This window comes from Tasmannia lanceolata, unplaced genomic scaffold (assembly GCF_043159265.1).
Source record: "Tasmannia lanceolata isolate RefF3 unplaced genomic scaffold, GAP_Taslan_0.1 ptg000020l, whole genome shotgun sequence".
In the NCBI taxonomy this organism is placed as follows: domain Eukaryota; kingdom Viridiplantae; phylum Streptophyta; class Magnoliopsida; order Canellales; family Winteraceae; genus Tasmannia; species Tasmannia lanceolata.
The window spans coordinates 2,281,985-2,296,020 of NW_027518697.1; the positions used below are offsets into that span (position 1 = coordinate 2,281,985).

General features: G+C 37.6%; 1 protein-coding gene across 1 annotated transcript; it reads right to left on the reverse strand.

Moving 5' to 3' along the window:
- Window positions 1–9,354: 9,354 nt before the first annotated feature.
- On the reverse strand, window positions 9,355–10,555 carry LOC143855037 (vascular-related unknown protein 4-like). Its single transcript, XM_077365200.1, has 3 exons — window positions 9,942–10,555; window positions 9,776–9,841; window positions 9,355–9,650 (listed from the first exon to the last, which is right to left on the reverse strand). Exons 1-3 carry the CDS (start codon window positions 10,260–10,262, stop codon window positions 9,504–9,506), a joined length of 534 nt encoding a protein of 177 aa, XP_077221315.1. The 5' UTR covers window positions 10,263–10,555; the 3' UTR covers window positions 9,355–9,503.
- Window positions 10,556–14,036: the final 3,481 nt, after the last annotated feature.

Sequence of the window (14,036 nt, forward strand, 5' to 3'; positions counted from 1 at the left end):
ACAGTAGTTTATGTAAGCCTATCAGTGATTTAGAGTGTTTATAAGTGGTTTATATAGGCTTATCAGTGGTTTAGAGTGTTTATACATGGTTTATACATGGTAAGAAGTAATTTATAGTGTTTATAAGTGGTTTATATAAGCTTATCAGTGGTTTAGAGTGTTTACAACTCGTTTATATAAGGTAAACATTGGTTTATCTAAGACTATTAGTGGTTTAGAGTGTTTATAAGTGGTTTATATTGGTTTATTAGTGGTTTAGAGTGTTTATACATGGTTTATACAGGGTAAGAAGTAGTTTATAGTGTTTATAAGTAGTTTATATAGGCTTATTAGTGGTTTAGAATGTTTACAACTCGTTTATATAAGGTAAACAGTGGTTTATCTAAGCCTATCAGTGATTTAGAGTGTTTATAAGTGGTTTATATAGGCTTATCAGTGGTTTAGAGTGTTTATACATGGTTTATACAGGGTAAACAGTGGTTTACAGCGTTCATAAGTATTTTATATAATCGTAGCAGTGGTTTAGAGGATTTATAAGTGTATAATATATGGTAAACAATGGTTTAGAGTGTTTATAAGTTGTTTATATAAGCCTAACAGTGGTTTAGATTGTTTATAACTGGTTTATATAGGCTTAATAGTGGTTTATAGTGTTTATAAGTTATTTATACAGTAGCAGTGGTTTATATAGGGGTAAGCAGTAGTTTAGAGTATTTACAAGTGACTTATATAGGGTAAACAGTTGTTTAGAGTGTTTATAAGTTGTTTATACAGTGTAAGCACTGTGTTAGAGTGTTTATAAGTGGTTCATGTAAGCCTAGCAGCGGTTTAGAGTGTTTATATAAGCCTAACAGTGGTTTATAGTGTTTATAAGTGGTTTATATATGCTTAACAGTGGTTTAAAGTGTTTATAAGTTGTTTATACAGTGTAAGCAATGGTTTATAGTGTTTGTAAGTGGTTTATATAGGGGTAAGCAGTGGTTTAGAGTTTTTACAAGTGGTTCATAAAGGGTAAATGGTGGTTTAGAGTGTTTATAAGTTGTTTATACAGTGTAAGCACTGGTTTATATAGGGGTAAGCAGTGATTTAGAGTATTTACAAGTGGTTTATATAGGTTAAACAGTTGTTTAGAGTGTTTATAAGTTGTTTATACAGTGTAAGCAGTGGTTTAGAGGATACCGGAGAGAGGTGCACGAACCTGCGGGGCATTGTGACCCTCTAATGGACGGTTGGGATCATCCCATGAGAGAAAGAGGGCATTGTGGCCCTCTAATGGACGGTTGGGATCATCCCATGAGAGAGAGAGAGGCATTGTGGCCCTCTAATAGACGGTTGGGATCATTCCATGAGAGAGAGGGGGCATTGTGGCCCTTTAATGGACGGTTGGGATCATCCCATGAGAGAGAGAGGGGGGCATTGGGGCCCTCTAATGGACGGTTGGGATCATCCCACGAGAGAGAGAGAGAGAGAGAGAGAGAGAGAGAGAGAGGCATTGTGGCCCTCTAATGGACTGTTGGGATCATCCCATGAGAGAGAAAGAGAGAGGAATTGTGGCCCTCTAATTGATGGTTGGGATCATCCCATGAGAGAGAGGGGGCAATGGGGCCCTCTAATGGACGGTTGGGATCATCCCACGAGAGAGAGAGAGGGGGCATTGTGGTCCTCTAATGGACTGTTGGGATCATCCCATGAGAGAGAAAGAGAGAGGAATTGTGGCCCTCTAATTGATGGTTGGGATCATCCCATGAGAGAGAGAGAGAGAGAGAGAGAGAGAGAGGTGACGGTATTTTAAAAATGAGGGTATTTTTGTCCTAAATCCATGCAAACCAGTCACCATCACTGTATATTGGTTATTTCCAAGTCTCCCCTCTTCAAATGTCATAGTCAGTAGGAAACCCTTTCATTTGGTCATTTTCCCTAAATATAAATATCTGTACTAAGCAATAGATTATTTAAAGCCTCTCTCTCCTAACTTTGCTTTACACTTTTTTAACTGGGATTTGCTAGCATCCATCGCAGAAGGCATTTCGTGGATGGTCTGTTGCATGTAAGAGCAGCCACACAGGCTCACTTTTCAGCAAATTTTGTCATCATTCACGAAGTGGCTGCTCTCACATGCAACAGACCATCCGTGAAATGCCTCCTGCGATGGACGCTAGCAAATCCCTTTTTAATTAGCTTTCAATGTTTACCGGTCAGAAAAAGTGTGAGAAAGTTTCTTCTCAACTCTCTCAATTACAAGTTCCCAAGAAAATTTTGAAGGTCTCCTCAAACCTCTTATTTCTTCTACAACTTTTTAATTTCTATGATTAGATATGTTGCTTTATATGGAGAGTCGATTGGATTCAACGACTTTGGTTAACAATAGTGAACTACATCTAATAGAACTATAGAAGTCTATTTTTGTTGCTAATAATTGAGGAGCCTAGAATAGCACCTAAATGGGATGGAATCTTGGGCTTCATATAGTTCTTTTTTGTTTTTAGTATAAAAAAGATATGTAAAATAACTTTTAATAGGGAAGTGATATTTACGCCCCTTTTTATCACCGGGGACACCCAGCGTCAGTGTATCAATGGTAAAAAGGGGGCTCATGTACTTTATGTCAGAAAAATCCAGAGGTTTGATTGCAAAGTACACTGGCAAATGGGTGTCCTGGTGATAAAAGGGGAGTAAATATCATTTCCCCTTTTAATATTGGAATAGAAAATCATGTGCAAGAGAACTTGGGTTTCTTCTCCTTTTTGAACTAGAGTCTGACACTCCCCTATGCACTGCATCATGTTTGAAAAGTGCAAATCAACCAAGAATTTATTTTGAGAGAGAGAGAAAGAGACATGATTAATATGAATATTAGCTGATAGTAAAAGAAATGTTAGTATATTGTGACTCGCCAAGCTCTAATACATGAGAAAGTGGGTATAATGTATTAAGACAATAATACATATAGGCCACTGATATTGACACTGCCAGGTTTTATTAATTGCACAAACTCATCTTGTCCTTTATTTTTAGTTGCCTACATATATTATTATTGGGGAAATGATATATTCATCCTTTTTTTATTTGGGACCGTCCCCTCTAATGTATTTATGACAGCCCTCTAGCCTACATATATTATTATTGGGGAAATGATATATTAACCTCTTTTTTATTTGGGACAGCTACTTCTCTTCTACACTAGAGGTGACTCACAAGTAAAAAGGAGGGCGAGTATATCATTTCCCTACTATTATTATGACATTTAACATAGCTATAAATAAAAAAAATGAAAAAATATTACTTTACATAACCAAGGTGGGCTACTTTTGGGGGCTTCTGGGCTGGCCCAACCCAACCTTAACCCTTAAAACGAATGTAAGCCACAAAATAGACGTATTTTTGGTAAGGTTTTCAATCAACACGAGGGCGCACTATTGCCCTAATCTTCCTAGCATTACTCCATATTGATGAAAAGCGCGATTTGATTGCACAGCTGACTTTGAGGGAACATGCATAGTTAAAGAGAAAAGATGAATTATATGATAGCAAAGGTGATGAATGAATGAATTTGTTTGAACCAACCTACAAACACGTGGGGTCTGCAGGCTGGTGATCTATGCTATTCATTTGTTGTGACTCAGAATCAAATAAAACATTATGTATTATTTTGGCCGAAATATTTAGAGAAAATAAGTTATTTGAAATTCATCCACACGATCATCACAAATTCACAACTACAAACAATGCATCGCATCGTATCATTGAACATAGCCATTGCCACTTTGATCATAGGACAACCTTTGTTTTTTTGGCTTTTGATAAGGTACGTGGGTTTGGGTTTGGGTTGGAAGAGCCTAATCCACGATATTGCCTAACACACACTCATCTTGTCTATTTTTCTTCTCTCTTTTCCTTAAGCCTGTTCAAGATCCATCAACAACAAACTTCAATAATGTGAGGATGTCCGGCACGGGACGGACCGCTCGTGCTCGCCCTACGTGCAACAAATTTTAAAAACTCAAAAACTTGACTTTGACTCGCGCGAGATTGACTTGAGTGGAATGACTTTGATTGTGTGACCGTGACTTGATAAAAACTCGAGCGCATAATTCTTTTAACTTATGGACATCTATTATTTTATGTCAAATAAGAGGTTATAAGTTCAAAAGTTGTGGTGTGTTTATTACTTATTCATAATGGTCGAGTTGTTGTTGTCGAGTTGAGTCATTTATTAATGAGTTGCTGCCAGCTCAACTCATAATATAGGGTCAATACTTGAGTTATGTTTTTTACTTATTGATATTAGTGGTGTTGTTACCAATTCAACTCATTTTAATGGTGAGTGGCTGCTGAGTCAACTCATAATATAAGTTCAAAGCGTTTTTACTAGTTCATATTAGTCGTGTTGTTGCCGAGTTGAATAATTTTACTAGCGAGATCTGTCAAGTCAACTCATAATTTAGTAAACTTGTGATGGGTTTTTTACTCATTCATATTATTTGAGTTGTTGCCGAGTCATCTCGGCTGAGTATCGAGTCGATCACTCGAAGAAGTTTATTACTTTTTTAAGGTAAGCTGGGATTGAACCTCTGGCCTGTAGGTTGAAGAACAAAGCCTTTACCATTGTGCTAGAGGCTCATCACTAGGAAGTATATTACTTTGCCCCCAATTGGGGATGCTCATTCAACTCAAAGAATAAGACAGACATGGTCTTCCATCTGTTGAGGGAATTGGAGGATTGCCTAAGTAGTAAGTACTCATCAGTGAAATCCAACAACAAAACAAACCCAATTAGCCTTAGGGGAGGCTGACTCCGTTGTAACTTAATTTGTAAACATAGATAGGTCTCTCTCTCTCTCTCTCTCTCTCTCTCTCTCTCACACACACACACACACACACACACACATTTATCTCGCAACTGGCACCCACATTTTTGGACCTTGATTGCTTCTGCGCAAAACAATGTGAGAAATCTTTCATGTGCGACATTGAATGACCTTGTGACTTTACTTTCATTAATGCTAAAAGAGGAAATAGCTTGCAGGTGTATGAAATTCCCAACCGAGCCATGTGAAATAAAGGAAGCAATGAACATTAAAAACGAAACTAGTGGAGACAATGACTCAGAGCAAATGCCTAATTTCCATGTGGGTGACATAGTTCCACGTACTAAGCTTGATTTTTCAAGCCTAACAAAAGCATTAATTGAATTATTTGAAACTCAATGAGAATGAGGTTTGTGTGAAACAGACAAGAACTCTAAAAGCTCAGCTGCTACAGATGGTTTTATTTCATCATTTATACTTCTACAGTTTGGATATGGATGATTATGGGTTAAACATTATCTGCATGTACTATGCAGGGGCACAAATCAAGTTGGTTCCTAGTTTGAAAAGGCCCAACTGCCAAAAAGGAGAAAAGAAAAAAATAATAAAAACAAAGAAAATTTTAGGATAATAAACTCCGAAAAGAAGAGTATGTTGGGATAAACATACATCAAATTATCTTGTATTCAATTAACTATTAAAACAAATAAAAAATAATTGTAAGTTCTACCAATTCTGCTAGTAGGTAAGATAATAGCTTTGTTGTGATAGCTATGATAATGTGTGTATTATTTTGATTGTCTGAAAATAAGGGGAAAATGTGAGTGAGGAGAGGGTAAGGAAAGGCTGAAAATAATGGGAAAATGTGATTTATTTTTTCCATATATTTTAGACACTTCTTATATATCCTCTCCTCACTTATGCCCTCTCAACTTTCTCATTCTCCCACCTCCTTACCCCTCTCTCGCCGCATTAATAACTAATATTCTATGGAAAAAATATAAATATTGAGGGCTTGCTTAGGCCACACTACAAAAAAGTCGATTTTACCGCAGTCATTTACTGAAAGTCATTAAAATCCGTCGGTATATGGTTCTTTTTTACCAACGGTGAAGAATAATTAACGACCGGTATATCGAAACCCATATTTTATTAATTTCATTTACTAGTGATCGAACAAAAATATCCGGCAGTAAAAGATCTTTACCGACGGTCTCGCAGACAAAAATATCCGCCCGTACGTGAAACCTTTACTGACAACGTATTTAGTGGGATTTGTGATTTAAGCTCGGACAAAGCATATTGAAATTGATTTCCACTTTGTGAGAAAAGATTACTACATAGGCCATCGCTATGCGCTTCGTAACTAAAAATGGATCCCGGCCAACATATATAGCATATCCTCGTCACGAATATGGTGAGGAAGAGATATAACTTCACACAGTCCACAATATTTTGTGTCCGTTCAGAGTGTTTACCTCTTCATTTTGTAGTTTTCCTTCTTCTTAAATTGGCTTAAATAGAATATTGAAACATCTTAGGCCTGAAGTCATCCCTTTGTTTCCTTCTTACCTTTCTTTTATTTTATTATTTTCTTGTTTCATTCTTACATCATCATATAGTTCAGCAATGATTTGCGGAGTGGAACATTGATTTTCTTTCTATTCTTTTCTCCATTTACCGATATAGACTCGTAATTTAATGAGGTCGTTGGAGCCTGGGCATTCTGATTATAAGAAAACAAAACAATAAAAGAATAACGAGAAAATATTCAAACCTGAAAATTTTCTGATTGGCTATTTATAGCTACTGATCTTAGTCCTAATCCATTTCGCCAATTGAAAATGGACCACTGCCGCAACATCTCAGCTGTTTAGGTTCACATCTCAATGGTTAGGATAATTCTCTGTTCTATTTCTATCCCATCCAAGGTGGGGGCCCGACACTTGGACGGTCAGGATCAATAACGCATATGCCACGATTTGGGCCCAACTATCCTGAATAGGGTATTCCACAAAACTAGAAGGAGACGAAAATGAAGGGCAAGAACCTTAGATTTTTTAATCTATCCCAAACCTCTCATATGTAGAGTTTCTACATCGGGGCCCAACAAATGAATGATTTATAATTTTATATCATCGAATCATATGGGCCCTCCTATTATTTTTTTACTTGCACCTACATGCGGACACATTCTTAAAAACTCTCTAATAAGAGTAGTCAACTACCGGCCGGAGAATTGAAGTGTTTCCTATGAATGTCTTCAAGTTTTAAACCTGCTAGTCTTTTGTACTTGGCTGCCTTAATGTGTTTGCACATGGAGGGGTCTTCCTTTCTAGCCCCTTCTGATTATTTTAAATTAAAAGTACGACAAAAGGTAGTTGTATTTTTTTAAAAAAATAATATTATATCTAATATGTTATTTATAATTCATAATTATTCTCCGGTTATGGGTACAGGATATTTATATGAGGAAAATGATTGTGAGCTTGAAGCTCATATAGCTTATATGAGCTTGAGGGCCCAAACACACATGGGCCCACATTGTTAGGATGATCCAAAGCATTCATTTGAAAGGCCCTTACATAGATAGGGTGTGAACAAAAAATCAGCTCCATAGGGTCATCTTAGCCCATCCAAAAGTGGAGGGCAAAATGGACAGACACCGTTTGCCACAAATCTGCCCATTTTTGCCCTCCGCTTTGGGAGGGGTTAGGATGATCCAATGGAGCTGATTTTTGGTACACACCCTATCTATGATGGGGCCTTGCAAATGAATGGTTTGGATCACCACAAAAAATGTGGGACCTATGTGTTTGGGCCCTCAAGCTCATATAAGCTATATAAGCTTCAAGCTCACAATCATTTTCCTCTATTTATATTTCTTTCTTCTTAAAATGGCTAACTTGCGTACTTTCTCAAACACACTAGGAAGGTATGGAAAAAATAATTAGATGCTCTCTCTCTCTCTCTCTCTCTCTCTCTCTCTCTGTATTTCCACCTCTTTCCTATTATTCCTCCATTGCTTTAATGTTTCCCTGAAGATGACCTTATTTCGGAATAAATTCAAACTATTTCGACCGGGGTAGAACTCGCCCTTAAAAGCCGGAGGGTGCCCAATTCGTTATAAGCCTATTCACATTCATTCACTTTTCCTATGTAGGATCTTTGCTTTTGCGTGGAACCCCAACAATCTCTCACTTCATGTGGAAGCAATGCGTACACTCCAGTTACCAAGATCTATGCTGAGGTATTTTTCCAACCTCGAGGGCACACAGGAGTTACCAAACTCCAGTTATGATACCACTTGTTGGGACCCGAGTAGAACTCACCCTTACTAGCTAGCCGTTAAGGTGTACTCACATCCACATTCATTCACTTTTTTAATGTAGGATCTTTGCTTTCGGGTGGAACCCCTAACACAAACAAATGATAATGGGAAATGTAGTCATTTTAAAGAAGAAACAAACAAAAAGGGGGTGAAAATGATGGAAAAGGTGTGGAAATATCATGTCCTTGTAATATGTGTCTATGAATAATATGCAAGAGAGATTGTAATGAAAAGTATGGAAATGCTCACCTTCCATCGACCCATTTGATTGAATTCACATACTAATTATAAAGTTACTTTTTCCTTTTCAAGTTTCTACGTTAAGGTCACTTGTTCCATACTTCGATCCCAATTTACCCACGAAAAGAAGAAGAAAAATAGCTGTCATTTCCTTGTTTGTATTTGTTTGTCTGAAATCCTCTAAATCAGAACTATATTGAACTAGTGTCAAGGTTTCCAATAAAAAGAAGTTGTCTCACATGCTTTTCCTCAAAAATGGAAGGAATAAAAGAGACCCCACTGGTGTGCACTAAAATATTATGTCCAAAATATAAGGGGAAGTTACATATCCAAAATACAAAGATAATAAACCTGAAACACCTTGATTAGACCAGTGAAAATTTATGTAACTATTTTAAAATTGGACTCAGTCTAAACTCGATTAGTTTTTTTAAGGGCCTCTTTGGATGCTACCAAAATTGGTCCTTACATTCAAAGAAGATCATTTTAATTTAATCATATTTGCAAATGGGACATTAAGGCCTCTTTAGAAGCCATTAATCCCATCTTTTATAAAGAAATAATGACCATGATTTTTTATATGTATCCAATGAAGCCTTAAATTATGCAAAATGTGCTTTTGTTTTGTGATTTCTAGAAAGGAATTGATCTCATATAGCTGATCCAGTTTATTGTCACCATGAAAATAGAGGTAGTATTTGAGCCAATTCTTTAGAAATCAGAGCGCTTTGGAGAAAACTAGCTAAAACTATCTATGTTTTTAGCTGTCTGTCAATTAATTTAGAAAATATAAAGCTTTTTTTTCTTTTAAAAATATTGCCATTTCTTTGGTGGCTGAGTTCTTTGAAAAAATAAAAAAGTAGAGAGGGAGAGAGAGAGAGTCCATGGGTACATTCAGAACTACTTTTTTGGCATTTGTATGTGAATTTTCTTATTATTTTCCTCACTAAGTCAATTCAGTTCAAGAGCTGCAAATGATGAGAAAGCTGAAAGAACATATTATTCAGAAGTATTTTAGTAGAGAATTGCTTTCTACAAGGATTAATAGGCTTGAATAAAGGAAAAATAATAATACACAAGACATGATAGAGAGGGAGGGAGAGTTTATACACTGGATAAATGAATTATCCGAGATAGTTCACTAACATGGAGATGGGTACCAAGCAAAGTCCTCTTTGCTTCAGTTCTGTACAGTTATTTCCCTTATCAAGAAAGCCCAATTCATTTCTCTTGTCTCCCTCTGAACATCCACCTGCTGTAATTTCCTTCTCCTACAAAGTCAGAATCAAAACTAACTTTGTAACTTAGAAATAACTGTTTGAATCACAAACCTAAAAAGGAAAGGAAAAGAAAAAGAAGTCCCACAAAAAAAAAATATCACTCGATTGAATCTTACCTGAGAACTATCTCTATTGTCATCTTTCTGACTTGGGTTCATATCCAGCCTTCTCGAATCACTAACCTATATAGAAACAAAAAAGAAAAAAAAAATGAATAACATTTCTAGATAAAAACCCACAAAATTGTGAGGAAAAATGAAAAAAAATAAAGTTTTATCTAACCTTGGGACTACTAGCAGGGGAACTAGCAGTGTCTTCCAAAGGATCCTCTTCCAAACCTCCTTTGGTTCTTCTCTTTTTAAAACTCAATTTCTTACAGATTTTCGCTTGCCCCATCAATGAGTTAACATGATTTGATGGCTTTAATGCAACGCATGAGGCAGCATCAGAAACCAAAGAAGAACCCTTGTAATCAGAAGAACAAGCACTTGGTTCATCCTTGTCTGTTGTTAAGAAATCATCAAAATACATAGTCCATCCACTCTCTTCAGAAGAAACTTTTTCTTCCTGTGGAGATAGAGCTGTATTGGTGGAGAAATCCATAGAGCCTCTATCAATCAGACCAAACGAAAAGAAATACAAACTGTTTTGCCTGGTTTGGAGAAGACCCAAAAGGTCTATATAACATAGGAAAAGAAAAGAAGCCAAATGAATATGGAATAATGTTGTGGGCCAAAGGGAGGTGGGGAAGTTAAAACTCAATCAACAAAGATCTAGGCAAAAAAAAGAGGGAAAAGTGCAAAGAAAAACATGGGAGGCATTGACCTTGGCCCATGAAAATTTTCACTCTTTCCAATTTTCTGTTGCATTTAACCCTCAGCTCTAAGTGGCTTTCTTGGTTTCAGTTTTTTCTCTCATGGAGACAAAAGAATATGGGTTTTTATGGACTGCTTTTGGCTACCACGTCATTTCAGCCTTCTTTTTTAATCCATTGAAAATAAATCTGCAGGCCCACAAAAGTGGTGCAATTGACTTAAAAGGGGAAATAATAAAGAAACTAATGACTTCTAATATGTTATATGCTTCTTTGAAGTGTATATTTATTTGGGAGTCATGCTATAACATGAGGTGATTTGCGATTTCAAGCCACAATACCAGACTTGACTTTGTTGAAATTAAAGGAGGTCCGTGACATCTATTCCTAGTAATATGCTCACACATAAGAAAATGAATATTTTGCCTCTGTGATTTCCCTTGGGATGGGCATATGATGTGGTAAACTGGTCATTTTAGTCGTAGGTGAACGTAAGGCTCCTAGGCCTAGCACAATCAAGGTGAAAGTTAGGTTATTCTTAGGGAAATGATATATTGCAAACTTTTCTTCCCGGGTCACCCCCTTTTTGTGTAAAAGGGGAGTCATAAATACACTAGAGGGGATGGCACAGGGAAGAAAAGGGGTGGGGGGATGAAAATACACCATTCTCCAAGCAACTCAGCAATCATGTTGCTATTTATATATAATTCAACAAACTTATTAGAGCTTCTTTGGATTCTTATAAGAATTAGAAAATGCTAAAAAGAAATCACTTTTATGCTCCTTCCTAAAATACACCTATTACTTATTAGGCCCCATGTCTGCCTGTTGATGGGATTGGAACCATTTATCCATACTATAGCCATAAGTCCGGCCAAATATCATTGAGAATCAAGGCCATGTGGGTTCTATAATTAAGTTCTATAATTAAGATCAACGGTATAGATTTCAGATCCATGCCCCCCCTACACCCTTGTAGAACCCAAAAATTGCCTTTTAACCTTGATTGTAGAAATGGCTTCCTGCAGACCTGTAATCCTTAACATTATTTCTGTATAGTCTTATATGCAAATGGTTTTGAAGTTAAATCTGATTATTTGCAAAGAATGATAGTTCTAAAATGAAATAATTATTGCCTTCCAAGGAGGACATGAAGTCCCATTTGCAAACAAGATCACAATAAAGCAGTCTTACATGTAAATAAGTTAGCAATTTTTTTGGCATCCAATCACACACATCAAATTCTCCCCTTGTCACATTGCAACGGGGTCCTTGGCATAGGACAATGAGTGAGAGGTAACGTCCATCTGTGTCCTGTTTTATCTAAGCAGCCTAACTGTCTCACCTTGTAATCTAGATACCATGTCTCCTAGTGTTTTCCTAACCTCAAACCCTAACGCTCATCCCTCTCTTCAACATTTTTTAAATACAAACAAACCCATCTTAACACATGTATAATTCACTTTAATTCTCTATGATTGACTTGGGTTTCCTTTTGACATAGTTAGATTAGAAACTCATTGCAATTAAAGAAGTGGGAGGGCTTAGATCATCAAGGATTCTTTAAGTTAAACCTACTCTCCATTATTTATTACTTTAATAATAACCTAAACAATGCAATCTAGTGGGTAATGGGTCTGAATTGTCAATGACAAGGAATAAGTTTGAGGCCACTACTTTTCATTGTAATGTTTTTTGTGGGTCCAAACTAACAATGATTCTTCTTAAGGATTGTTGCCTGATTTTGGGTCAAATGCTTTGTATTCTACCTTTCAACCATGCAATATAGGCATGATTATTGTAGAGAGTTAGGGCCATTGGCCTTTCAATCAATCCACCTAGATTCTTTTGATGGGATATGCACGTGGGCATTGAAGGAGAGATTACAACCCACAGCCAGCACATAGTCTTGCAAGAGTCCAAGCAAAGGTTATGCACGTACGAACCCACGTGTGAATTATGTCCGTTAGAAAGCCCAAACGGATGGCCCCTTTGCCAACTTGGTGAGCCCATTTTTTCAATTGGACGGTGCTTCGTGTCACAACCTTAATGGGTATGTTCTCTGTGGGAATAGCAATTCCTATAGTGTGCCTGTTGGCTGTTCACGGACTAGTTGTACCTACCGTTTCTTTTTTGGGGCTCATTATCAGTAATATGCAGTTCATCTAACATTAAACCTTCTCTGAATTATAGAGCTTTCGCCCTCCAGAGGTCATAGACCAGCCATGGACCTTATTCAATAAGTGGAACATAATAGTTGGGCATAGAGCCTATTCAATAGATGGAACATAATAGTTGCCCACTCTCCGGTAGGTCAGTAAGAGTTGGAGAAGGGCAATCCCCCATTCTTTAAGCTATTATTCTTATAGTTAAGTTAGGAGTTTGTTTTATCCTTAGATAGAATTGCGATCATCTGTTTACAAAACTAATGGACACTAATGGGCAAGTTATGCTATACAAGCAGGGTAGGCAATCCCAGATGTTAATTTATTCAAGATCAATTTATCCAAATAAGGTAACCAATCCCTGAAACATCTTATCCAAGGATTTTTATCCTATATTGAACCCCATATTTTTATCATATACAGAGAACAACCCCAACGTTGAACCCAGCTATGAAAACAACCCAAACATTCAACCCAGCCATGGGACTATATTGTACATGTAAAAGATGAATTATACACGAGTATTGAAAGCCTTTCCCATTGGTGCAATCTGTAACGCCCCGACCAACCGTGTGATATTGTCCGGTTCTAAGCCGCAGCCCTCCGCGGTTTTATTTTTCCCATAGAAAACACGTCTACATAGGGAGAGGAGAAATCCACATATATAGCCCAACGCTGGCACACCGTACTGGATGGAAGGTCCCGCTTTGATACCATTATGTCACGCCCCTGACACCATTGTGTAGATATTGTCCGGTTTTGGGTCATCTACCCTCCCCGGTTTTGTTTTCCAGCAGCACCAACCATGTCCAACTTACTCCGCGGAGCTCGCCTCTTGGAGATGGTGAAAACGCGTCTACACAGGAAAATGGGGGCTACAACATATAACCCAGGAATTTTCTCTCTCCGCTTCCGATGTGGGGACTATTACAATCCACCCCCCTTAAAGGGCCCAACGTCCCTGTTGGCACATCGTACTAGAGGAGGTACGGCTCTGATACCATATTTGTAACGCCCTGACACAACTGTGCAGATATTGTCCGGTTCTAGGCCGCAACCCTCCCCAATTTTGTTTTTCCTGCGGAAAACGCGTCTACACAGGGAATTATGTCTACAACATATAACCTAGGAACTTTCTCTCTCCGCTTCCGATGTGGGACTATTACAATCACCCCCCTTAAAGAGCCCAACGTCCTCGTTGGCACATTGTCCTAGAGGAGGTACGACTCTGATATCATATTTGTAACGCCCCGACGCAACTGTACATTGTAGAGTCGCTGTTCAGCAAGGTATGCGTTTAACAGTTGAAATCTTGTTTGGTATAAGCACATAACCGCTGTCCAATAGAAAGCAAGTGAACAGAGCCTAAAGGGAGGGAAAATGGGCCTTTCCATGTCA